We start from the raw sequence: 26,175 nt of genomic DNA on the forward strand, positions 1-26,175 counted from the left end.
ATTGTTCGTTGTGAGTTTGAAAAATATTTTAAGTTATAATTTGCTTATGAAAAAAAATCTTTGGTGACACGCATGTGCGTTTTGGTGGTTGGAGCCTGTGGGGGTGGGGTTTGGGTTCGGGGACGTGGTGATGTGCCGACTCCGAGCACCCTCTGGCGAAAAAAGAAATCGGCGCCTATGATCTGAAGAACCTTTTTTTCACCACAAAGAACCTTTTGTAAAACAGAAAGGTTCTTTGGATGTTAAAGGCTCTTTATGGAACCATTTAGACAAAAACGGTTCTTCTATCGATGGCATTGTGAAGCACCTTTATTTTGAAGAGTGTACAGTTCATACAACATTTACAGTACATCATTATTTCTATAGAAATAACATGGAAATGTGTGTGTGTGTGTGTGTGTGTGTGTGCACAGTATCTCCATCATGACTCAGCAAAATGTGAATTGAGAGAATAAACTGCATTGCCGTTACGTAACATAATATTTTCTACCCATGACCTATAAATTCTGTCTAACTTCCTTGTGAACTTAATCCACAAACATATAATATGACAGCAGCGCGAAGCAGGTTTAGGCTTCTCCCCCTAGTCTTGACCTTTGTCCCTGCACACTCTTGTATACAGTACACAATACACCCCCTCCCCTTACCGTCACTTCCTGTAAATGCTATCACCTGCGTGTTCAGAAACCATTGTGACACATTATGAGTTCATAACTAGAAGTATTATTCCTATAATGTAGGGCAGATATGCTTATAAAACAACAATAAACATAGCCTGGTGTACTTTCAGTGTGCTGCACATTTCTTTGAATCTAATGTTTGGAAAAGGAGACACTGTCCTTCTCAAGATGCCATCAGACCATGCATTATGAAACAAATATACAAGCTGATTAAACATTTTCACACCACAAACGTGTGGAGTCAAGGGAAAGTAATGTGAGATGATGTTTTTCGCAACTTATTTCCCTGATGCATTCAGTGTTTATTGATTTGTTTAATTTGCATTTCAGGGCAAAGAGAGTTTTTCATACGCGGTTCATTCACTGATGGCTTCACGTCCTCTCTTTGAGCTGCTAGTGAAGACATCATTTACTGAATGTAAGAATCACCTCCTTAACCAGTGTCCTTTCCTTATCTTAACTGAAAACAGGCTTTAAACATCATACATTTGCCTCATAAGAAAATTGCTGAATGAATTATATTTTAGAAACCGACAGATTTTCAGACTACATAATGGATATCACAAAGTTCTCTCTCTCTCTCTCACACTCTGTTTGTCTCTGTGTCTCTCTGTGTCTCCCAGGCCGTTCACCTCATGAGAGCTGTATTTTTTATTGCTACTGTTAAACTGTTTGCTGCACTCTGTCTTAGCTCATTATTAACCTGTCATACTTTAATCTGATTCATTCTAGCTTGCAGAAATGTCACGAAAATTATAACACACACACTCACACACACGCACGCACACGCACACGCACACACACACGCACGCACGCACGCACGCACACGCACGCACACACACACACACACACACACACACACACACACACACACACACACGCACGCGCACGCACGCACACGCTCGCACACGCACGCACGCACACACAGAATCTGATTACAGAACAGGCGGCTGGCCACGTGGGTGTTTTCCGCCTTGTGTAACACACACCACTTCACCTGTACTGTTACCATAGCGATTGCACAGAGCGTATTTGCGTACTTTATTGCTTGGGGAGTGCGGAGAGAGAGAGAGAGAGAGAGAGAGAGAGAGAGAGAGAGAGAGAGAGAGGGGTATAAAGATAGAGTAAAAAGACGATCACATGCAGGTTTATGTATGTGTTGCCGGTTGTCTTGTGTGTAAAGTACCGGTGTTTGGATGATATTGAAGGGAAGCATGAGAAGCTGACACAGATCTGCTCCAGCTAAGACCCAGGTGAGTGTTGAGTTCCTGAAGTTTCCGCCTCCTGAGATGGGATGTGTATCTCATTACTGTACACGCCGCGTTTGGATGCCTGTAAAACAGAGTTTTTACATTTATTAGTCTATTTAATTTGTTGGTGAACACACAAACATCACAGAGCTGACAAAGCACTTTACCTCATCTCAAAAACGGGTCTTGTAATGCTATTTAAAAGGCTTTAACATAATATTTATTTGTAATTTATTTTCATTCTGAAAGTATGGGACACAGTTTAAACAATAATGTACACTATGCACATAAATGGCATTTGAAAAGTAACAAAATACAAGCTATTAAAAAGGTCTTCCATAAAATGTTTTTCATAAAAATCAACCTCTGGGGCATATACTGTATATGTGCCTGTCGTTGAAGCAACAAATGTGTGTTGATATTTTATTGACTTCAAATATTATGTATTTATATAAAAATGTATTTAATCACACAGCTCTGTCTGGCTAGGAAGTGACATTGAACCTGGGTTTCTGGGTTGATTGATGTTTGCTTCTTTAACATATGTCAATACATTCAGAGAGATTATGCAAAACTATGAAAAGTATGTTGTTTATCTAACACAGGAGATGTGGGTTAAAGGAAATCACAAAATAGATATGAACAGATCTGACTGTTTCTACTATCTCCATCTGTCATTATTAATGTTAAGTACTGATGTGAGTGAAACGTTTGGCCATTTCACACTTGAAATAGTTAACCCAGGGTTATTCTTAAACCTGAGGAAGTTTAATTCTGGGTTCTTGTTTCATACTTTTAATACTTAACCTGGATTAGTTACACAATGTAACACATTTTTTGCTACTTATTAAAAGTTGTGTTTCGCTTTCATTTTTTATGTTTCTTCATGATGTTTAACGTGCTGAATGTGAAAATCACTCACATTGTTTTTCTTCCAATCGACGGTATTCACAAAAAAACAAAAAAATATTTTCACACATTTATACATTATACATATTATTACTCATACTCAGAAATTACAAGGTACTGGCATAACACTGAGCTCTAAACAACAGTTTAACATAACAGTTACTATTGAGTAGTCTTCAAAACTTCAGAAGTGTACATTTGATCGTTTTTGTCTTCAGACTTAATCACCCATCACCGCTTTCATCCCACCTTCCCTGTGCTATACAGACATTTCTAGAATCTTCTGACAGTGACAATTGAAAAATAATTTTTAAAATGTCAAAATTTGTACAGTTTTTGTTTATTTGCAATATACCGATATATTGGAGCACACAGCCATAGAATATATAGTGTAGGATCTAATGATCTTTCGAAAAAGTGGACTGTGGAGACTTTTATTGATTCACAATATAATAGCATCATATCACAAACCCCTATATAATACACACGTTTAAAATAATGTTGTGTGAACGTCTGTACTAACGTGGTATACTGTAGTGTAGACATTTAATGTCTAAGAGTAAATTAGTCTAGATATGTAATGTAGTATGTGTCTAGATATAACATAAATGAAAGTGACTGGAAAGTGAAGTAGCTTAGAGAGCAGAAAACAAAATTTCCGAGATAAAATATTATACAGTATATGCATTAAAATAGAAAAGTATAACGTGACATAAGCGTCCAAATGGTTTTAGGAGCTCTGCATATATTTGTGTAAATTCAAGCAATTTCAAACAGGCAAGAGTATTTCATGTCTATTTATAAACACGGCTATGATTCGTCTGCCTTGATGGATGTTTGCTTGCTTTGCATGTGGCAATACATTCAGAGAGAATATGCAAAAATGTGAAGTATTAATTCCATCACACGAGTTCAGAGGGACCAAGAGTAATGTAAACTGATGAAGTGAGCCGACTCTCTGTTCTGGCTCTTGTGTTTGTTATCGTTATTAATACTGAACATAAGACAGAACTTGGTAGAATTGCATCAGCCGATCATAAGTTCTTAAAATGAGAAGTATTTACACTTGGGGCTTAATTAGTATTGAACAGTTTAAGAGCAAGTAGCTCTTAAAGGGATAGTTCACTCAAAAATAAAACTTCTGTCATCATTTACTCACCCTCAGGCTGTTCCAAACCTGTGTAAATTTCTGCTGAACACAAAGGAAGATATTTGGAAGAATGTCAGTGACTAAACAGATCTCATCCCCCATTTTCTGACATAGTAGGGGAAAAAATACTATGGGAGTCAATGGGGGATGAGATCTGTTTGCTTACTGACATTCTTCTAAATATTTTCCTTTGGGTTCAGCAGAACAGAGACATTTATACAGGTTTGGAATAAACTGAGGGTGAGTAAATGATGATAGAATTTTCATTTTTGGGTAAACTTTCCCTTTAAGCCACGGCTCTAGACTGCGACCAAATGGTCAAATTTTGCGACTATATTTCCTGCCGGTGCGACCAGCTTTTCTCTATGGTCACACTGGTGCGACTGCCAAACTGATCAATATATATATCATTTTCGCGCATTATAAATTTAATAAATATTGCGCAATCGGCGCCTCCAGTCATTTCATTTCACCTCCTTCAGCCATTCGCTGATCTAAAAATGCCCCCGTCCCACAAAGGCGTAATGGGCAGGTAAGAGGCGCATTCAATGCATCGACTTCTGAAGAGAAGGACCGACAGAGCAGACGAGTGAGCGCTAAAATGCAACTAAAATCGCAAGAGCGATTAGAGCAAACTACTAAACTGAGTTCGTTCACGTTTTCTTACTCTGAAACTGACATATAAACACAAAATTACATCAGAATTCCCATATTAGCAAGCATCCTTGTAAAAGCAGTCGTGTTTCGTGAACATAGTTGGGAAATAAAACGCATGTGTCACAGTACTAGATCCGTATATCCAAATCCTGGCACTTAAAGGGGCAGCAGCATAATAAAGATCTTATGTTCATTGAACAACAAAGGATGTGCCCAAAAACATTTACTGATATTAAAGGAATTGTTTTTTCTTATACGAGTTGTTTACAACAGATGAATGAAAATAGTAGCATACAATAATTTAGTTGTTAAAAATGTGCTTTAAATATGGTAGTGTTAAAAGAGAGTTTATGTATAAACAATAACGATTTATATTAATTTACAAATCATTATTTATAATGTATAAATGTATATTTATAAATGTATTAATGTATTAAACACGTTTGGATGTAGTTTGTTTCTCTTTTGTCTTGCCTCACCCCACGACTTTGGTGCTACCAAATTAAGGGCTGTTGCCAATAGCTGTCTTAAATGTTAGTCTAGAGTCCTGCTTTAAGCCCTTAGTAAAGCATAATCTTTGCTAACACTGTGCTGTAATGATTTAATGGGCATCATTTTTATTTCTATTCTTTATAAACACCCGAACAATACCATATGTTCAGCAAATAACCATGGAATATACTAAGTAATAGGGCAAATGTACCCTATGCATTTTACAAACAGTTGCAATTTCTATTTCTTTCATTACCATGGACCAGATGAATTTTTGTGTTTGTGGGTTAGTAAAGACTGCTTATGGCCTTATATGAGTTTTGATTTTGGATGTAGACACAAAGCCAAAGACCATCACAATGTGCCAGTGTTATATCACAGTTTAACAGACAATGGAAAAGTGTTTTAAAGATATCACCTGCAATAATCATATCAAAGAAAACACAAAGAACACAAAATAAAATATTTTGAAGTTGGTAACCGAACAGCGTTAAACCAAAACCAATGCATGTGAATGGGTGCCGGTTAACAACATTCTACAAAATATCTTCTCATGCAGGTTTGAAATGACGAAAGGGTGAGAAAATAATATTTCACTAATCACTTTAAGTGTCACAATATTTTTTGCACCACAACTGCGATGTGTGGTTCAGTTCAAAACGGAATTTCTTTAGTGGGAGAAATTTGCAAATATAGTTTATGTAAAGCAATAAACCATGCAGTAATGTCCTGTCTATCGAACACAAAGTAAAGTGACCTACAACTGTGGTCTCAGTATTTGAATAGTGGTTGGGTCAAAAAAGTTTGTCTGAGTAGATTTCAGGACCAACTTAAAAATGGTTAGGTAAACTGCTAATAATATAGTAGAAATTGCCCAATGTAGTATATTGTAATGTAAAATAGAAGCTAGTGAAAATGGCTGGTTTCTGCGTTCTTAATAAAAAATGAATCCTTAAAACTTAATACAGCATTTTCTATTACAAATTACATTGACTATAAACTGAGGCAAAATATTGAGAGAAAATGTAAATTCAACTCTCAACTCAGCTTTATTTATATAGCGCTTTTTACAATTTTCATTGTTACAAAGCAGCTGTACATGAGACATATTGACTATAAGCAAAACAATTACCTGTAAAAACAATAAAAAGGTGAAAACACAGAAGACAGACATACCCACATACAAAACACTCCACACACACAATATGCACACGTACTAACACACATAGACATAGACACAGACACACACACACACACACACACACACACACACACACACACACACACACACACGGACGCGCAGACACACGGATGCGCACACAGACAAGTACGCACAGACACGCACGCACGCACAGTGAGAGCACACATTTAAGATAAAGGAGAGAGAAGCACATGTCAAATATAACAGACTATAAATTAAGTAAAACTTTAAAATTCTGAAGCAGCCCCCCCCCCGGCCAGGCAAATAGTGCAAAAAACAGTATGCAAACTGTGGCGAGGAACCCAAAACTCTAATCGAGAAAAAAACCTCAGGAGAACCCAGGCCCAACCAGGGGATTCCAGTTCCCCTCTGGCAAAAGCTGCTGCCTCTGCACAAGCTCCAGAGAGCTTGAACAACAAGGTTAAATAAAATAAATAAACTTACTAATAAGGTAAATTATAGTTTTAAGATTATCATTAATAATCTAATAGCATTTGAGATTTTGTGGTGAAGATGTGTCAAGTGACCGCGTCCTTCTTTATCCAGCTCTATCATCTCAGCTCTTGTCAGGTCGCCGCTTCCCATTCTCTGCTCTACCATCAGGTCTCGCCATGAACTAATTATAGCATACATTTGATTTGGCATGAACCCCTTTAACTTTGTACAAAACCTGATGATTCATTTTATCCAAACAGAGTATTAAAATGCACCTAGCGTGTTTGAGATGACCTTGTACACAGAGAATTACTGTGGTAAATGTCGTGAGGTTGCTTATATTTTATGAGTGACCTCGAAAGAGTGCTAAATTTGACTGTAAATGTTTCCCTTTACGTCACACTTTTATGCTGTTGTTGTATAATCCTAAAACCTCCAGTATATGTTCTCTTTAGTTTATTTAAAAAAGTAAATAATTAACAGGAGTAAAATGCCCGGGCGGGGAGGTGTGGAGTCAGGACGGGGAAATATGAGTCTTGGATTTGAGAGGTGAGGAGAGAGGCAGAGCTCTGCATCCTGACCTGGGCTGAAACAGAAACAAGCACATACGATGGCCCAATTAAAATAGAACAACACATTAATAATTTTGCATCTCATTGATTCTCTGGTGTCTTTAGATTTAGAATTATCGACATGCGGGTAAATTATCGGAATTTTCATCTCTGGGTGTAGCTGCTATTCCTTTTCTTACTACTAAAATAAATGTCTTATTTAAACCCTTGGCTCAGAGTATAATATACATACAGTATACTCCAGGTTTTTGAATGATAAACTGCATTTTTTTGCAGTTATGAATTAGTTGTTTACATTTCGTGGATTTCATATAAATTGGTTGTCACTACCTGAAGATTAAGGGTGTTACTAAGGATGTAGTAAATCTGATTTTCGCTCCTGTAAATAACCAAAATTTGTGTGTTCAGGTCAGGATGAGATTAATGACAGGGTTTATCTGCAGTGTGAACATGATCTTAGATTAGCACACTCAAAAGCTTGCGAAAGCACTGCGTGTCTGGATTTGTAACATGCTGAGACGCTCTTCTCAATCATTTGATGATCATTTGATGAATTACTGCTGTCATCATTTACAAACTGTTTACCATCTGCATCTAAGATAGTTTTTAAAGAATGTGTGACATTGAAACTTTAAGTAATTTGACACGAGTGTCGAAGAGAGCTTACAAGCTTTGAAAGGAAGTCTAGGCTGACCCCTCCAGGTGGCAGCTGTCTGCGGGCAAAGGTGCACCGCGACTACACGCTCCACCTGGGGGGTGTCGACATAGCCTTTGGCCGCCCCACCATCCAGGGAAGTAACAGCACCTAAGCTTGCTAGCCGGGAACGCACCAGGACTTAGTGAGCTCCTCATGAACTTCCGGGAAGAATGGCACCGGGGCGGCGCATGGCTTTTGACCACGCTCCGCCCAGAGAAACCACGCATCCAGCCGCGAGCGTTTAGGGGAGGGCAGGGTAACGCACTGCAAACCGATGCTCACGGCTGCCCGGGCAAGCATTGCTGACATTTCAGCGTCGACCTCATTTTGAGCTCAACTGCCCGGGGACGGGAGCTCATCGGGGACAAGCCAAGTGAGCGTGCTGGGGTATGGGTGGTCCGCGAAGCCAAAGCTGACGGAGTGACATCCATAGGAACCCCCAAATCACCACCGCTGCTCACCAAAGCGGTCGACCTCGCCGAAGCGGCAGTCGAACTCGCCTGGGAAGCAGACGTGGTGGCGGCAGCACTCACAAAGAACGTAGCCAGCCGTGACCGCAACACCTTGATCGCCATGTTCTCACACACAGAACATGCCGAATCGACAAATCCTGCCTCAGCATGCTTGACCCCCAAGCATGTGACGCAGGTGTCATGCCTGTCTGACTCAGGGATGAGTCTGTCACACCCAAGGACACAGCTGCGAGACATGCTCGCAACTGTTACAAATTTGCTCTTTTAGGTCTGTAGCTCGCTGCCGAGACGCCCAGGAGAAGTCCGCTGCTCTGTGTCGTAAATCCAGCAGTGAAGAGTCTCGAAGAGATAATCACTTGGCAATCATATGCCACGCAGGTTTCGAAGAACAAAGGATGAGTGAATGACCGCCACTATTTCCCTTTTATACCCGTATGTACGGGGCGGGGACTGGCGTGCGCGTGCCATTCGCCAACCCCATTGGCGTTTTAAAATTCCTCTCGGAGATGATAGGTTCTCAAGATCAAACCCTAGTCTGTCTCTCAACACAACGTCGAGAGACCGACTGAAGGGAAACTTCAATTGACCCTAGCATCTCTTCAATAAGTAGCAGTGTTGCTGTTTCTTCAAGTGAACAGCCGTTGTCGTCGACATCATCAAGTAATGATAGCAGCAGCAGAAGTAAAGGCGGGAGGCAGAAGCAGATCTCTCGAACATATCAAGAAAACTGGAAAAAAACATTTCCCTGGATAGCATGCAATAGAGATGGGAATCGCAGGGTACCTCCTGATACGATTCGATATGCGATACAGGGCTCACGATACCGATAATATCACAATGCGCCGATTCTGCGATAATCGATATATCGCTTGGCAATTCTATAAAAATACATCACGACATCTGTAAATGTAGGGAAAAAATGATCTATTAGATGAGCATTTTTTGTGTGTTGCGACTCTCTGACTTTAGGTTTGTTTATCCTTGCGCTTGTCTTTGGACTGTGAGTCTCTGGTGACTCCACATGCGTCTCCCAAAACGGGGGTTTGCGGCGCGTCACGTCAAAGCGCTCCCGCTATGAGGATCATCGCGCATTTCAACGCAAGTTTCGCCTCGGCTCGCCTAAAGTTGAGCTTTATAAAAACTATTAAAGCTTTACAAAACAATCTGACTTCTGAAATATGTGAGAATGAGCTTTTTTAATATGCACGCGCAGATACCTGCACCCCTGCACGAACACTGCGGGTGAGAGAGAAAGCGCCGGACTGGAGCGAATCACGAAACTACAGACTGAAAGAAGGTCAAAAGAGTATTCCCAACTTGCAGAGCGCCGAGTTAACCACGTCTACTTATTTACATTCACTACGAAATCCAAAGTGCGCCCAAACTTTTGATTTAAAAGATGCTGGCGCATCTCTAATTTGTTGTTGGTCTGCCATTATGCTCGTATTTCTTCCCCGCTGTGATTACAATTTCTGTTCATCTGACCATCCGTAATCTGGGAGCGTCACCACAAGAAATATGTGGGTACTGCCGTTCTGGTAAGCACAGTGTAGGTATGAATTTAGATCTTTTGTATTTGAAAAAAAAAAATCGATACTTTGTGCCAGAGTACCGATAACGTCTCGTGGGCTGAAATGTCGCGATAAATCGCCATATCGATTTTTTCCCCCATCCCTAGCATGCAATGCTACCAAAAACAAGGTATTTTGTGAACTCTGCTGTAAAGCAAAAGACATGCCTTCCCCACTCCCATCTACCACACACGAGCAAGAATCGATATGCAGCGTTTGTAAAAGATGGCTTTTCTAGCTGGTAGAAAGCACTGGAAAAATCAAGTTTAAGCATATTAAAATGTTATAATTTGCTCAAGGAGAGCTGAATTAAAAATGCCTATTGTATGTTACAACATTGCGCAATGTGCATAATATATTTCTTAAAGAAGCTGTAGAAATATTTTGTTATTTTCTTGTGATTCTTGTTCTATTTTGGAACTATTTCAAAGTTATGTTTATTCTTAAATGTATTCTTGAAGCAATGTTATGGCTTAAAAAGGAATAGGCCCTCAGTGTAATATTTTTATTAGGCCTCTGTTAAAGATGTTAGTGAATGTTTTCGGAATGTTTTCATAACTCTGTTTCTGTCACTGAAATTCTGGAGCAAAACTAATTATTAGTTGGATTGTAAACAATGGTTGTTGTTAATGTTATCATGCAAATGGTACACTGAATAAAATAAAAATATTGGGGACGTGGTGATGTGCCGACTCCGAGCACCCACTGGCGAAAAAAGAAATCGGCGCCTATGATCTGAAGAACCTTTTTTTCACCACAAAGAACCTTTTGTAAAACAGAAAGGTTCTTTGGATGTTAAAGGTTCTTTATGGAACCATTTCGACAAAAACGGTTCTTCTATCGATGGCATTGTGAAGCACCTTTATTTTGAAGAGTGTACAGTTCATACAACATTTACAGTACATCATTATTTCTATAGAAATAACATGGAAATGTGTGTGTGTGTGTGTGTGTGTGTGTGCACAGTATCTCCATCATGACTCAGCAAAATGTGAATTGAGAGAATAAACTGCATTGCCATTACGTAACATAATATTTTCTACCCATGACCTATAAATTCTGTCTAACTTCCTTGTGAACTTAATCCACAAACATATAATATGACAGCAGCGCGAAGCAGGTTTAGGCTTCTCCCCCTAGTCTTGACCTTTGTCCCTGCACACTCTTGTATACAGTACACAATACACCCCCTCCCCTTACCGTCACTTCCTGTAAATGCTATCACCTGAGTGTTCAGAAACCATTGTGACACATTATGAGTTCATAACTAGAAGTATTATTCCTATAATGTAGGGCAGATATGCTTATAAAACAACAATAAACATAGCCTGGTGTACTTTCAGTGTGCTGCACATTTCTTTGAATCTAATGTTTGGAAAAGGAGACACTGTCCTTCTCAAGATGCCATCATCATGAAACAAATATACAAGCTGATTAAACATTTTCACATTTTTTATTGCTACTGTAAAACTGTTTGCTGCCCTCTGTCTTAGCTCATTATTAACTTGTCATACTTTAATCTGATTCATTCTAACTTGCACAAATGTCACGAAAATTATAACACACACGCACGCGCACGCACGCACGCACGCGCACACACACACACACACACGCACGCACGCACGCACACACACACACACACGCACGCACGCACACACACACGCACGGCTTTGGTTGACTATCCCCGTGGGGACAGTCCATAGGCGTAATGTTTTTTATACTGTACAAACTGTATATTCTATCCCCTATCCCTATCCCTAAACCTAAAGATCATAGAACACTTTTTGCATTTTTAGATTTGTAAAAAATATTGTTCTGTACAATTTATTAGCTTTTTTGCCCCTGGGGACCTCAGTTTTGGTCCCCACGGTGACACGAGTCCCCATGTGTTGGTGTGTATTCAGGTTTAGGTCCCCACCGGGATATACAAACATGAACGCTCACACACACACTCACACACACACACACACACACACGCACGCACACACGCACACACAAGCACACAAAGCATCTGATTACAGAACAAGCGGCTGGCCACGTGGGTGTTTTCCGCCTTGTGTAACACACAAGGACGGATGGATAAGTATGCGTGTTTGGCGTGCTGTCCTGGGGCGAGGGCTCCGAGCTTGGTAATCCTCCTTGAATTCGGAGCACCTGCCCCTTGACCGGGGAGAGGGCCCCGGGCTTGGTGTGTGCCCGGACCCGGATCATACCCCCCGGTGCTGAGGTAAAAAACGTGCTTATGGTGTGGAGTCGGGGTGGAGGAGGGATGTTGCAAAACGTCCGAGAGAATGGAGGTGTGGTGGCTTGACTACTTTTAGACTGTTAGGATGATTGCTGTGATTGTTTATCGAAAGCCAGCCGAGTTAATTATCTGCACGTGCTCCTCCCGAACCTTGTTAATAAAACATCATTTCACGAGTTCTCTTTGCAACTAATAAACTGGAATGGATAAGTATGCGTGTTTGGCGTGCTGTCCCGGGGTGAGGACTCCGAGCTCGGTAATCCTCAGTAGTCGGAGCACCTGCCCCTTGACCGGGGAGAGGGCCCCGGGCTTGGTGTGTGTCCGGACCCGGATCATACCCCCAACAATGCAATAGATGCAGGACAGCAGCTGGAGCAATGTATCCCCCAAAGAGGCTGGCTTGAGTTGGCGAGATGCTGGCCCTGCTTGGGGTAGGGCCTTCATTGCAGGTTCTTATGGGAGCGAGAGTGTCTGTTGCAACAAGGAAAGAAGATAAGGCTCTGGTGGAGTGGGCACTACTGCAGTAGTGTGGAGTATAGATAGGGCTCCTGGGGAGCAGCACTACAGCGGCAGTGCGGTGTGGAGGTTAGGGCTCATGGGTGAGCGAAGGAAGTAGAAGCTGCAGCGGCCTCGGAGAAGAGGACTGGGCCCCTGTGCTGCAGCGATACTGGCTTCTGTAGAAGTTAAATTTGTTTCGGCAGAGTACAGGAGGAAGCACGGGCCCCTGTGAGGGTGATCGCTGCAGCGATACTGGCTTCTGAGGGAGAAAGGGAGTCTGCTGCGGCAGAGTAAGGAAAGAAGCACAGGCCCCTACGGGGCGGTTTTTGCTGGAGCACATGAGACTGTAGAATTGGTTACTGGCTTCGTGTTGGGTGGTGTCATCTGCAGCCGTAAAAAGAGCTGGGCCCCTGCGGGGCGGCTGAGGCTGTGGTGATGGAGATGCAAGCTGCTGCTGGAGCATGGTTGCTGTGGTGACGGAGAGAGGTCACAAGCCTTTGCTGGAGCAGATGAGACTGTGTTGATGGAGATGAGGGTTCCTGCTGGGGCATAAGTCCTGTTGAATTGGTTCTTACTGAGCGGTGGAGTGTAGAAGTGAGGGAAGTGGTGGGGGAGGAGAGGATGTCTGCTGCGGCAGAGCATGGGATTGGGGAAGTGTCTGCTGCGGCAGAGCATGGGCTTGGGAAAGTGTCTGCTGCGGCAGAGCGTGGGCTTGGGGAACTGTCTGCTGCGGCAGAGCGTGAGCGTAGGGAAGTGTCTGCTGTAGCAGAGCATGGGCTGGAAGCACGGGCCCCTGCGGGGGCGTTCGCTACGGCAATACTGGCTTCTGGAGGAGAGGAATCTGCTGCAGTGGAGAGACAGAGGGGGGAGCAGGCTCCTGTGGGGGCAGCTGTGAAATATGGGTGCAGGCTGGCACTAGATGATTCGGGCAATCAGGGTCCGATGGGCCTCTTTGATGCTACATACACTTTCAGCGTGGAAGGGGAGAGGTTGCTCTCGAGTCTCTCCTGTAGGAAGGCCAACGCTGACCCGATCGGGCAACTCCGTGGGTTCTCCCCTCGGGAAGAACTCCAGGATTAGCAGAGATGCCAATTATAAGCGTATAAATGCCTAGTGGCGGAGGCTCTAGCCTGCAGGACGGTTTCTCTGACCGCTGGCGGCAAGCCACTCAAGGTCTCCTCCTCCCGTCCAGGGGACAGACGTGGAGATTCCAGAGGCCTGGCTTGGGGTGCCACACCGTGCCATTCCCCTGCGACAGAAGGTCCTTCGTCAGGGGAATCGGCCAGGGGGAACTGTCTTCAGAGCCACCAGGTCTGAGAACCAAGTTTGGTTGGGCCAGTAATGCGCAACTAACAGTACTTGGTGTCCCTCTTCCCTGACCTTGCACAGGACCTGGGAATCCCCAATCACCCCCACCGCTCGCCGAAGCGGTCGACCTCGCCGAAGTGGCAGTCGAACTCGCTCGGGAAGCAGACGGGGTTGTGGCTACATTCCGGAGAACATAGTCGACCGTGACCGCAACACCTTAATTGACGAGCCCTGCCATTGCATGCTGGAACCCCAACATGCAATACAGGTGTCGTGCCCGTCGGACTCTGGGATGAGTCTGTCATACCCAAGAACACAGCTGCGAGACATGCCCGAAGACAGTGCAGACTGTGAGAGGAAATTTGCTCTTTTAGAAATATCTGCGGCTCGCTGCCGAGACGCCCAGGGGAAGTCCGCTACCGAGAGGGAGAAATCCGCTGCTTCGTGTTGTCTGGAAAGGGAATTCTCAGTGAGAAGAATCGCTTGACATGTACCGTCATGCAGGTTCCGAAAAACAAAGGATGAGTGAATGGCCGACGCCACCTCCCTTGTATACCCGTATGCACGGGGCGGGGACTGGCATGCGTGTGCCATCCGCCAAAGCCCATTGCCGTTTTAAATTCCTCTAGGAGATGATAGGTTCTCAAGATCAAACCCCAGTCTGTCTCTCAACACAACGTCGAGAGACCGACTGAAGGGGAACAATATTTATAAAACAATAATTATTCAGATTTAGAATTCAAATAAGTAATCAAAACTGAATTAATTTGCCCTTTTACCAACACAATCTTATAGCAATTTGCAACTATTTTACCTTTTAAAAAAGTCCTTCAAACTTGCTTCTTTTCCACCAGTCGTATGTTTTTGCACAATTCACATCACACATATTCATACAATATGAATATATTGCTGAACGACATGAAATAGTTCCGTTCTCCCGTTAGATCAGGTTGTTTTATTCCATTTTGCTCCAGTTATAGCAACATTATCACACACAATTCTAAACATTCTGTGCTTTCTAAAGTCCCAGACACATTGACTCTTGGAGAGTTTCCTGCGTTGGCAGAGCAATTGAATCTCAGAAAAATATTGCTGGCTTTTCAGTGTATGCAAATTCTGTAGATCCCATAACGGCCTTCAATTCGCTCTCTGACCTTTAGCTCCAACAAATTTATACACCTTCCACTTCCGTGCCACGCGCCGTAATTGGCCCCTAAAATTAGAGATAAGTGTGTATGTGCGCGCTGCCCCATTTCCAGCAGAAAAAAATTCTCCGGTGGAGATAGAAAGGCAGACAGTGATTCATAAATAGGAAATTACTCCCTGCATATTTCATACAAGGTTCCTGTGCTGGTCATTTTTCCTGCATGACGTTCTGCCTGATGCCTGATGAAATATTTACTGTAACTAGAGACAATTACGAGAGAAAGAGAGAGAGACCGAGAAAGACTCTGCTCTCTTTCTGGGTCACAAACAGGAACGAGTGCCCCTACTTTAGTAAACAATCCATATTGTGAAGTTAAAAAAATGCTTTCACAGCCGGTGAGTTTTTCCTCCAGGACATTTAAGACAAGGCAGTTTCATAAGAGCGTTACAGTATACTTAACTATAAACACGTCATACTGGTAACACTGACCAAAATATTTATTTTTTTACATTTCAAATAAAAATAAATAAAAAGAATAGTATATTCTCCTTTTCAAATATATACAGTATATACAGTATATATATATATATATATATATATATATAGAAATTACTATTATTTATTACAAATAATTTGTTCTTTACTAAAAATAACATGGAGTACTTTATGGTGCTACTCTTATTGTATGAACAAGAACATGTTTATTCTCTCAGGAAACAACAACTTCTTTGTTCTCTAGATGGCATAAAAATTTGGAAGGACATGAGGGTGAGCATCCAAACAGAATAGTGATGTATAAAACATGGTTCATGTAGCTCAAGTGATAGAGCATGGTGCTGGCAACACTGAGGTTCTGGGTTCAATTCCCATTGAACACTCAAACTGGTCAAATGTACCTTCAATGCACTTTACATTGTTTTGTATAAAAGCATCAAAAGCAAAATGGACCGTTTTTCTGCCTCAGTTCACCAGGCCGCTTATAAATCCTCGGCCGTGGCTTTCAGGGCTCTTAATGTTTCATCCCTTCTCTCCACTTACCAGGCGGAAATTCTGGACGACTTGGGGCAGCAGCTGGACAAAGGATCCCCCTCGCCAGTCTTGAGGAAGGAGGTCCTTATGGTCAACAACCTCGTCCTACGTAATGCTCGTCAGGCTGTTCAAGCTAGCAATCCATGGCGCTTTCTGTGGTGGGGGAACGCGCACTTTGGCTTAACCTGTCTGGACTCCCTGACAGTGAGAAGCGGTGCATCCGCGGGTGCTCTGGTCGAGCCTGATCAGGCTCTCTTTGGTCCCGCCGTGGCTTTGATGCAGCAACGATGCAATGCCAAAAAGAAGGAAGACGAAGCTTTCAAGTTGTGCCTTCCCAGAAAAGCATCTTCACGCCAGTTACCCACTGCGCGTTTGCAGAACCCCCCATCACGGGGCGAAACCCGCATCAAAGCAAGGAGAAGCCCCTCAACAAACCCCTCCAAGGCAGAGTAACCCACCCTCTACTAAACCCTGGGCAAGAACGTCTCCTGCTGCGGCCAGGAAATCCCCCAACCCTACCCCCACCGACTCGAAACGCACGAGGCCAGCCTGATGTTCGACCGTTAGGGGCGAAGAGTCCTCGTTCGCGAGCCACAAGCTCTTCGGACTCCCTTTCGGCCCCAGAGCCCCTGTCCAAAAGAAGGAGGTTTTCTCACTCCCCTCCACAGGCAGTGGACATTGTGTGTTCTCCCCCCAAGTTCAGGGGGTCAGTTGTGAGGAAATGTGCAAAAGCTGTGTCACCACACAGCACATAAATTATTCCCCTCACCCAACCAATAGGCTTCGGCTCCGGTGTTCCCCAACACAAGAAACACACAAAACACAACAAAACAAACGGATCCGATGAATTCGTTCCAGAGAGAGCTAATCTCTCAGCACAGAGAAAACCCCGCTCTGAAGCCACGCATGTCGCCGCTAGTCTGTCTGCTAGATGGCACCATTGCATCACGATTGAGTCAACCATGCGCGCTCGAGCGTTTCAGCGCGTCCCAGGCTCTGGTGGGGACACTCACGAGTTACGAATCAGCCTGGCAGACTGTTGCGGCTCCCGAGTGGGTAATGCGAACAATTATGCAGGGTTACAGACTGCAGTTTGTAATGAAACCCCCGCTTTTCAACGGCGTTCTCTCTTCTCACACGGACCAGAGTGCCGTGCACATTCTGAAAGAGGAATCTCTTCTCTCTTAATGAAGAGAGCGATTCAGGTGGTGCCCCCCGACCTGATAAATCAGGTGTTTTACTCGTTATTTCCTGGTCCCAAAGAAGGACAGTTCTCTCCGTCACATCTTAGACCTACGAGTGTTGAACAAACATTTGAGGAAATACAATTTCAGAATGTTAACCCACGGCACACTGGCCCACGCCATAAAACAGAACGACTGGTTCACATCGGTCGATCTAAAAGATGCTTTTTTTCCACATAAGCATTTATCCACCACACAGGAAGTTTCTTTGTTTCACCTATCTAGGCCTATGTTACTAATTCACGGTCCTCCCTTTTGGGCTCTCACTCTCACTTTTTGTCTGTGTGCGGAGGCGGGCTTGGCCCCCCTGAGAATGTCAGATCTGCGGATTTTGACATACATAGACGATTGGCTCGTAGTAGTCGAGTCGAAAGTGCTCCAGGACACCTGCTGTGTGCTTACACACATCACATCTCTCGGGTTCAGGGTGAATGTGAACAAGAGCAATTTTACACCCAGTCAGACTGTGATTTTCCTGGGCTTGGAGCTGAACTCGGTCTCCATGCGAGCACGTCTCTCCCAGGAGCGTGTTCTCTCTCTAATGAGCTGTGTGTCACAGTTCAGAAAGGGGACAAGAGTGCAGTATTGCACTGGCCTCAGATTGCAGGGTCTTATGGTATGGAGTGACACAGACTTTTACGCACAGGGAACCCGTTTGGGGACGGTGATGATGTGGAAAGTTGTGATGACAGACGCGTCCTTAACAGACTGGGGTGCAACCCAGGAGGGCAGAGTGGTGAACGGTTTGTGGCCGAGCAGACTACATTTAGCACACATCAATTATTTAGAGCTCCTGACCATATGGAAAGCTCTGAATTATTTTCTGCCTCGCCTACGGGGACATCATGTGATCATACGCTGCGACAATACTACAGCGGTGGCATATATCAATCACCAGGGCGGTTTGCGTTCATCGAAACTTCACACTCTAGCTCACAAGCTTTTGGTGTGGAGCGGGCGGTTTTTCCTGTCATTGCGCGTGACTCATGTTCCAGACCTTCTATCGAGGGGGAAACCTCTCTACGGAGATTGGCGCCTACACCCTCAGATAGTGGGCATGATATGGAGGAGATTCTGACAGGCTGCCGTAGATCTATTCGCCTAGCGCAAAAACACCCATTGTCCTATGTTCTTCTCGCTAAAGGACTTGGACGTGCCCCTAGGGGTGGACGCACTGGCCCACCCATGGCCAAGATGCTGCTGTATGCTTTTCCTCCTCTGTGCCTGATAATTCTCACACTGGCCAGAGTGAGAGAGAAGTGCCTGTCTCTCCTTCTAATAGCTCCCAGATGGCTCAAAGCATCTGAAGAGTGCATGTAGAGAGATGCCTCCTGTTATCGTGACTTCAGTGATGCCTCACAGGACGATATGCTATAATTTCAGAATCTAAACGTATGTAATCACACGTATATAGCCTGTCCTCCTCCATATTTGCCGATTAATATTCATGAGGTGCAGAACTTACATTGAATGAGATCGTTGTGTGGGCGGAGCTGTCAGCCACGATGTCGCAGAAATGGAAACAGTTTCTAAAATTGAAACGGCCGTTGCTCGTTGCGCAGCGCTGAACCTCTGATTAACATGGAAAAGATACCTTTTGTCGCATCATGTTTGGTTAGGACACAGTGAGGGTGCATGTAAACGGTAGTCATTGTACAACATTTGTTTTTAAAGTCCCCGTGAAATAAAAAAATACAACTCTGATTCTCTTTTTAAAATTCATGTGCCCTCATAATCTTCAATTAAAATCTGAAAATGCACTTCCGCCCTCTAGTGGCTATCAATCTCCAATGATGTCAGTTTAATGGCTTGGGCAGGGAAACTGTTAACCCCCCCTTCAACTGTCAGTCTGCTGACAGTTCCATTTCAAAGGGCAACCCATTTTTTATACATCCAATCAATTCTCAATGGAAAACACAAGTCATGCCCATTATTTTCTCATTCAATATTCTGTTTCAATCGGAAATGCGACAGAATACGCAAGTAAAAATGATCGCAACTTCTGGTCATTTCAACTTACCATTATACGTTTTTAATTTCACCTAGTGGTTGAATTAATGTAATTTATCAAAATAAATTAAGCAATTTACACTTATTTTATCAACGTAAAAACATTAAAACAATTTTTTAAATAGTAGTATGTTTCAATGACTCGTAAAGTCAATTTGATTGTATTTAAAAACCTAAGGCAAACACAGGATGCATGCGGGATAAAAGTCCCAAGAGTGGCTTTTCCCCACGAGTGTGTTGTGTAAAGAGAATTGTTTTCCAACTGAAGTGCGAGATGCAACACTTGTTTCTTACTGTTAGTTCCAAATGTATTTCTGTTTTACATGAAACTGCACTTTCATTTAACATGACACGATTCGCCTCCTGGGCTTTGTTAGAGTAGAACGTGTCCCCTGATGAATTTGTACCTCAGAGATAAGAATGTGTACTCTGAAAAAATACATATATTCCCTAAACACGAAACTACAGTACGTATCCTAGAAATGGAACAGTCCTTCGCCAAAGGACAGTGTGTCACTGCAAGAGATGCAGTTGATCTGACAGCTGAATACGCTGCCTTACAAACGCACACATGTCCTCTGAAGAGAAGAATATGTACTGTAACAGAGTGAGTGTGAACTTTCAAGTATGTTATCTGTGTGATAAAGAAATGGGCTGGTAACCCAAAGGGTTGGAGGTTAAAATCTTGAAATGGGTGATTCATGACCTGCTGGGTAACTGAGTTCCCCTGTCACCATTACGTCCTTGATCTAGGCACTTAACCTCAAGCAGATCCATTGGGACTATCCTGCGAATAATTGTACTGTAAGTCACTTTGGAAAAGACAAATAGCTAATTAACTTAGATGTATTCCAGCAGGGCAGAATAATCTGACATCTTTTTTATTCACCAGCCCACACATTCTCTTTAAAACAAGAACGCAGTTTCAGTTCTTCATACAGAAATACAGTACCTATTCAAAAAGGTGCATCATGATGTCATAGAAGAACCACTTTGACTGAAGGGTTTGTTGAAGAACCTTAAACATCAGAATAACCCCTCTGTTTTACACAATATGGATTTATAGACAGTTTCATCTTAACAACATAAACAGAAGTTACTGTGCATGCACACCTTTTTTGACCCCAACATATCATTAATTTAATTCAATATAAATAGTTATATTGTAGATAGTGATCCATGGTATTTTTTCGATATCCAATATGACAATAATTTTCAAGTCATTTTAGCCGATAGCCGATATCAATATACTTTAAGTCTATACGTCTTTTTTGATGATGATAGAACAAAAGGTCTATCTTTCTATATAGTTTTTTCTATCATGGCATTTCCAAAAGTGGCCACTAGGGTGCTCTAAAACAATTTATTACCAAAAATTGTTAGTCTATAATAAAAAAGCAATCGTTTATTTATTTACCTGTCTCTGTTATATTTTACCTTATGTAAATATCTTTTTTGTTAAAATTTACATAGCTTGTAAAGGGAGTTTTACTGTTTGACAGCAATAAAACAGCACATAGTAATAATGTCTAATAAAACCCAATCGTTGAGAAATGATAAAAAAATCACTCGTTGTAATGGCCAATAGCGTTAGCTGTAGCTTAGCATCAGTGTAAACGACTGCTGTATTTACAGTGATGGGCGACACAGAAAAGCCTTTACACAGCAATCTGCCATAAACAATGAGCTTTTGTCCTAATAATATACATTCATAAATACCTGCTGACTGATTATGGCTCACTGATAGAGCGAATGTGGATGGACACGACAGGAGTCCAGTAGCCTAACGTCACTGTGCTATAGCATTAGCCTATAGCTGACAAACTAACAACACAGCTGTGAAATAACAAACTTATTGTGTGCTTGTAAAATATGAATCGTGTGTGCGTGGGCTCATTATATACATAAAACTGACGCATCAGATTTTATGCAGTTTTACCCGAGGAACACTGCGTTGTCTGCATACTTTGTTGGAAAACAATTATGACAGATGTTTTTTTCACAAGAAATCCAAATCCAATGTACCCAATGGGAAATATATTCACAAGTTCTCTGATTTATTACGTTTGTGGACTTAAAATGCAAAGGGATGTTATATTGAGAATGCTTGGCATGGAGGATTTAGCAGTGTGAGCTCGTCTGGATTTCTGAATGACGTGCAGTATCATAATAAAGCGCCATTATGAATGATCTGAGTTGCACTCCTCGCACAAATTATTATATTACTGCTGCTAGAGCATATATTTTATAAAACTGTGTTCGGATATCAATGCAAAATTGTATGTGATGTTTATTACAGTCATTGAACAAAAATACGTAATAAATTAAAAAGTTAAGAAAACAAAAATACGTAGCTGGCTCTTATGGTAACACAAAATGTCAGAACACTGGCTTAACCTAAAACCTTGTTTTAACACAACCCTGTGTTTATATGACAGTTCAGACGCAATAAGACCCGAAAATTAATTTTACTGCTCATGGGCTCATGCGTTATGTGACAGCTGCCCAGATAGCAAACAAACCAGCAAATCGTTGCGGCCCAAATCCGGCCTACACCTAAGCCAAAGCTATGCCACATGTCAAAAATCAAAACAAATAAAGCAGAACTGACCCAAATATAATCAACATTTCATTTCAATTCTGGCCCAGATTTATCCTAAAACCAACTCCTTTCTGTGCTCCTGTTTGACAGAATTTGTATTGAGTTTCATTATTATTATAGTGATGATTGAGTCATTAGAGATGAACATCTGCTGTTAACAAACACAATCACTGCAGAAAAGATAAACAAAAACTAAAAAAAAAAAAAGTACCCAAAGAAACACAACAACTACAACCTGAAACACAACCCAGCTAACAAAAGTTTGTTATAAGAACGTTCCTTAGAGGTTTTTCATGTGTTTGAATACGTTTTAAAAACATATTTTAATGTTTTAAGAATATTACCATCATGGTGATCAGTGTTTCCTTGAGTTGGGATCTTGACCCGTGACTATTACTTTGTTTGACTTGCTGAAACTGTGAGCTTTTAAAGTGCACTTGTTATGGTAGTACAAACGAGAACCTGAACAAATGGTGTTGGTATGGAACCATTGAAACCACTGAGATGTTGTAATTTGATTCAATGCTCGCGTTTGGATTGAGTGCTATGCTGTTGATCCTGAAAGAACAATAAAAAATCAGGCAGTTTGATTGTATTTTGTTGTCTAGAAAGATTTGTGAAAAATGTATGTTCATCAAAACACATTTTAGAATCACACAGACATCAAGAATCAGTGTATGAATCTCAGCAATGGTGAGAATCAACCAACTAATTCAGATAAACGGATCAACTGCAATGCATGCTGGGAATTATGAATGAGTTTTGTGCTATGATGTTACCCAGCATGCATTGCAACATGAAGTTTTGGTTTACTGATTGTCACCATTGTTGAGATTCATAAACTGATTCTTGATGTCTGTGTGTCTAAATTCTGCTTTTGATTAAATACTTATTTGTTTCAGTTTTCACAAATCTTTCTAGACTGCAAAATGCAATCAAACTCCCAAATGTTATTATGTTCTTTCAGGATCAGCAGCACAGCAATTTATTCAAATTTAAAAATGATAGTAATCTCAATGACCACCAACCAACACCATTTGATTAGATTATCATTTGCATTAGCATAACAAATGTACTTTAAAAGCACAGAGTTACAACGAATCTAAACAGTAAATGTCAAGGGTCAAGAGCCCAACTCAAGAAAACACTGATCACCATAATGGTGACTTTTGTCAGCTGGGAACGATCTTAAAACGTTTTGAATATTTTAAAACATGAAAAACCTCTAAGGAACATTCTTATAACAAACTTTTGTTAGCTGGGGTGTGTTTCAGATTGTAGTTGTTGTGTTTCTTTGGGTACATTAAATTTTTGTAATTTTTGTTGATCTTTTCTGCAGTGAATATGTTTGTTAACAGCAGATGTTCATCACTAATGACTCAATCATCACTATAATAATAATGAAACTCAATACAAATTCTGTCAAACAGGAGCACAGAAAGGTGTTGGTTTTAGGATAAATCTGGGCCAGAATTGAAATGAAATGTTGATTATATTTGGGTCAGTTCTGCTTTATTTGTTTTGATTTTTGACATGTGGCATAGCTTTGGCATGCCTGCGGCCCAAATCTGGCAAACAGGAGCGGGCCACCCAAGGGCCATCATTCCACGTGGTATGTGGGCCAGATGAGGTGAGTAAGGTGTGGGCCGGATTTGGGCCGCAACAATTTGCTATCTGGGTGGCGTCTTCATGTCAGAGCGCGCTACACAATCAACACGTCTTTTTTTTATCGGCAAAGCATATCTACGTAATTTTCCATATCGGGCCGATGCCCATATTTAATTTATAAGCCAATACCGATAATTTTAGACAATTACTGTATATAATAATGCATCCTTAATTATAGACACTAGTCAAACGCGCGTCCGATGGAACGGTCTATATTTAGACCTGTTTCCTCTTCTTATCGGTTATGCTTATTGATGTTTCTGATATAGCTGATATAAGTATTTTTTTCCAAAGTAAAAACACTCAGTACAGTACAGATACGTGAAAATGTGAGTAAAAATATACTGGACTCCACCTCTGTATTAAAGTACGTGTTTGTTTTATTTGAAGTCATGAACTCTCCTGAACTCTCTCATCTGGAAGGGTGTTTTTCTGGACCAGTGTATGTGTATGTTTACATGTTTGAAGATAATTGTGCTCATTTCCAGAGAAACAAAGGTGAGCATGACTCTCACCTTTCCCACTTGTACCAATTAGAGTGGAATCCGCTCCGTTAAAGACGTTCCCGTCCTGCAGTGCGCTCGCATCTGTTCTTTAAAGAGCTGTTGGGAGTATTAGAACAGGTTTTAAAGCTCTCCTCTAGTGTGAAGTCTTGTTAGGGTGGCTGTGTGGTGTGAATGTGTGACTGATTGTTGTTTCTGTATGAATGCGTGAGAACGGTTCAACTAACTACCTACATTGAGTTAGACAGATGACCTTTTTCTCTTAAACAAAATGTATTTTTAAGTAACACCAATTTAAAAAAACCTTGTTAATTATTGAAATTATTAATTGTTCCACCTTGTTTTTTTTTAAACTGAATTTAATCATACACACTGGTTGAACAAAACCAAAATCATCCCAATGTTCTTAAACAATTCTCAAAGCAAATTAAAAGCGAGAGATCTTGCCTCTAGCATCCCAAATGCAATGGCTTTTGAGTAAAACATCTTTCATGCTGAGTTTCTTTGAGCATAACCTAAGCAAATGCTCTATCCTTTAGGAAAATGGTAACCTCTGAAAACCCCTAACATACCCAAAACAGCTTTAAATGCCAAGAGAACCAAATATTAAACATTTTTAAGTCTCATGCTGTTCTGATGTTGAAGAAAATCCATAAAATAACACTTTATTTCTAAATTTACTATCATCATGTACTCCCACGCAAAGCATGATGGGAACTGGGGAACCTCAGCAAAGCACTTTAATAAAACACAATTCACATAGCCTCAAAAATAGTGACAAAAATGAATGTGCATTAATTTTCAAGTAAATTTGTAAAAGTACAAAAGAAACAAAGATAAAAATATTAAGAAATTGTTTCTTTGCAGTGCAAAAGCAGTTCTAAGTAAATAAAATATGAGCTACAAAATAGCAGTTTTGATTTCATGGTACTGTATATTTAAGGGTGTAATTTACCTCAGCCATTTAGTTTAGCAAAACAAAACAGACCGTGTGGTCAGACTTCTGCTACTCGACATGTCTGAATAAAACAATATTGATATGAATTAGATGTTAGTGTCTATCAGTAAAATAATAAACGCCAGTTATTGATCAGACCCCCCCTCTAAGATCAGACTGCATGAACTGATTATAACATTCCCATCAGGTCTCCCGTTGGTGGTCATTAAACATTATAGTCAGTTAACACCTGCAGAAGTAATGAACCGGGTAAAATGATATTGTAGGCTTAACAATACATGAAGCAACACATATTTGTCCAAACACATGACTGATCTGTCAAGTTTCAGGACTGATGCATTATTTTATTTTGTTCATGTTTAACCTTAACTTTAACATCCTCCAGTTGGGTGATTCTTACGAAATCTTGGTTTCAAAGATGTCAAACCTGTTTTTAATACATCGACATCAAACGTTAGGGACAGGGAATCTAATGCTTGAATTAAAGTCCCTTCCACTTGCATCATGATACAAGGCTCATGAACAGATTTGGGATTGCTTTACTCTCTATTCATAACAAATTTCTCTTTTTTGTCTCTATAGGGGTAACTGGTTGATTATTCCCATAGAAACATTTGAAGCTGATAATGGGTCTCCTGACACAACTCCGACTGTTACTGTGGAAAAACTTTATACTGCGGAGAAGACAGAAGGTACACACACACATAACATTGAAGGAGTGTACACTCACTCACTGTAGTGAAGCACTGTAGTTACATGGACTACTTTAAATGTATGCACTTTTAGTGTACATTGGGTTGCCGTCTACGGGTCGGGGTGGGGGGATGGGGGGGGTTTGGGGGGTTGGGGGGCCGGGGGGGCTGGGTGCTGTTGGTT

General features: G+C 41.5%; 1 protein-coding gene across 3 annotated transcripts in view; it reads left to right on the forward strand.

Annotated features, from left to right (window-relative positions):
* The first annotated feature begins 1,770 nt into the window (after positions 1–1,770).
* LOC130555841 (phospholipid-transporting ATPase ABCA1) overlaps positions 1,771–26,175 on the forward strand; it is a 136,304-nt gene continuing 111,899 nt past the window's right edge. For all 3 annotated transcript variants that reach the window (XM_057336360.1, XM_057336350.1, XM_057336368.1), the window contains exons 1-2: positions 1,771–1,933; positions 25,882–25,991. In XM_057336360.1, the coding sequence (XP_057192343.1) occupies positions 25,926–25,991 (66 nt within the window). In that variant the 5' untranslated portion in view covers positions 1,771–1,933; positions 25,882–25,925. The remainder of the gene's footprint in view (positions 1,934–25,881; positions 25,992–26,175) is intronic.

This window comes from Triplophysa rosa, linkage group LG1, assembly GCF_024868665.1.
Source record: "Triplophysa rosa linkage group LG1, Trosa_1v2, whole genome shotgun sequence".
Classification (NCBI taxonomy): Eukaryota; Metazoa; Chordata; class Actinopteri; order Cypriniformes; family Nemacheilidae; genus Triplophysa; species Triplophysa rosa.